The sequence below is a fragment of the Balaenoptera acutorostrata genome, chromosome 1 (genome assembly GCF_949987535.1).
Source record: "Balaenoptera acutorostrata chromosome 1, mBalAcu1.1, whole genome shotgun sequence".
NCBI lineage: Eukaryota > Metazoa > Chordata > Mammalia > Artiodactyla > Balaenopteridae > Balaenoptera > Balaenoptera acutorostrata.
In genome coordinates, this window is record NC_080064.1 from 117,127,785 (window position 1) to 117,129,744 (window position 1,960).

General features: G+C 45.3%; 1 protein-coding gene across 1 annotated transcript; it reads left to right on the forward strand.

Moving 5' to 3' along the window:
* Window positions 1–292: 292 nt before the first annotated feature.
* On the forward strand, window positions 293–1,219 carry LOC103011990 (olfactory receptor 10J1-like). The gene is given in 1 exon segment (XM_028163905.1): window positions 293–1,219. A coding segment is annotated over 1 exon segment (927 nt).
* Window positions 1,220–1,960: the final 741 nt, after the last annotated feature.

Consider the following 1,960-nt stretch of genomic DNA (forward strand, 5'->3'; position numbering starts at 1 on the left):
GAAACTGGTCTTAGAGATGTAAATTCCTTGCCCAAGGTAACTTAGTACATGATAGAACTAAAATATGAGTTTATACCACTTGACTCTAAAAGCCATGTACTTTTTCCTTAGTGAGAAAAGAACATTACTCCACTGTTTATTCCCAAAAGAAATGAGCATGGGTATGAATATAAATAAGCAGAGACCTGAAGTAGATGAACCAAAAGAATCTGCCCAGCCTGCTATTGACAGAAATCAACCATCTAGGTTCCTTATATAATTTTTTACTTTCTTAGATGCCATATATGATTTAATGAAGAAAGAGAATCACACTTTGGTGAGTGAGTTTACTTTCCAGGGTTTCTCCAGCTTCCATGAGCACCAGCTCACCCTCTTTATTATGTTCTTTGCACTGTACATGTTAACCTTGGCAGGCAGTATCATCATTATGACCATCATTAGCCTTGATCGTCACCTCCACACCCCCATGTACATCTTCCCCAGCATGCTGTCAGCTTCAGAGACCATGTACACATTCATCATTATACTCAAGATGCTCTGTAACCTCACAGGCCTGAGTCAGCCCATTTCTCTGGCAGGTTGTGCCACTCAGATGTTCTTCATCATTTTGGCCATCAACAACTGCTTCCTGCTCACAGCAATGGGGCACGACTGCTATGTGGCCATTTGCAACCCCTTGAGGTACTCTGTCATCATGAACAAGAGGGCGTGCATCCAGCTGGTGTGGGGGGCCTGCAGCATTGGGCTGATTGTAGCCATGACACAGGTTACATCTGTATTCAGGTTACCTTTCTGTGCTACAAAGGTGGCCCACTTCATCTGTGACATCTGACCTGTGATGAAGCTCTCCTGCACTGACATGACTGTCAATGAGATCCTGACTTTAATCATCAGTATCCTGGTGATCCTAGTTCCCATGGGATTGGTTTTCATTTCCTACATCCTCATCATCTCCACCATCCTTAAAATTGCCTTTGCTAAGGGCCAGAAGAAGGCCTTTGCCACAGGTGCTTCCCACCTCACTGTGTTCATGGTCCACTATGGCTGTGCCTCCATTGCCTACCTCAAGCCCAAGTTAGAGAACACCAAGGATCAGGATCAGCTAATCTCAGTGACCTACACCATCATCACCCCCCTACTGAACCCTGTGGTGTACACTCTGAGGAACAAAGAGGTCAAGGATGCTCTGCTCCGGGCCACTGGCAGGAAGCTTTCCTGAGAAGATGGGCCTGTTTCAGAGAAGGTCTTAGAAGATTCTATACAGAAGAAAAAGTAAAGCAGTGCCCACAGCACCTACAGTGAAAATTCTGCAGCCTACTAAGAAGTGGTTGGGTAGAAGAGAAAAAAGGACTACAAAACCAGCCCCTGGAGAAAGGGAGAAGGTTCTCCAAAGCACAAGCAAGCCTGCATTTGACAAAAGAGCACAGATGGTATGGAGCAATATATATAGAAGAAATAACTTGATTTGGGGAAGTAGATGGGTTGTCTGCACACCTGGGACAGAATAAGATCAAGATAGTAGAATGAATTAATGAGGGGAGGCTGCTCCAAGGCAGGACTAAACTTTTAAATATATTCTATAACACTCCTTTTGGACATGGGATTCCCTTTTATCCATTTAAAGTTACAAAGGCTTAACACCCAATTGAAGTCATTCTTTTATGGACAATTCAAGTTCCTTGCATCTTATACATCATAAATAAATGGCTATCGGGGCTTCCCTGGTGGCGCAGTGGTTAAGAATCCACCTGCCAATGCAGGGGATATGAGTTCGAGCCCTGGTCTGGGAAGATCCCACATGCTGTGGAGCAACTAAGCCCGTGCACCGCAACTACTGAAGCCCGCGCGCCTAGAGCCCATGCTCTGCAACAAGAGAAGCCACCGTAATGAGAAGCCTGCACACCTCAAAAAAGAGTAGCCCCTGCTTGCCGCAACCAGAGAAAAGCCTGCATGCAGCAAC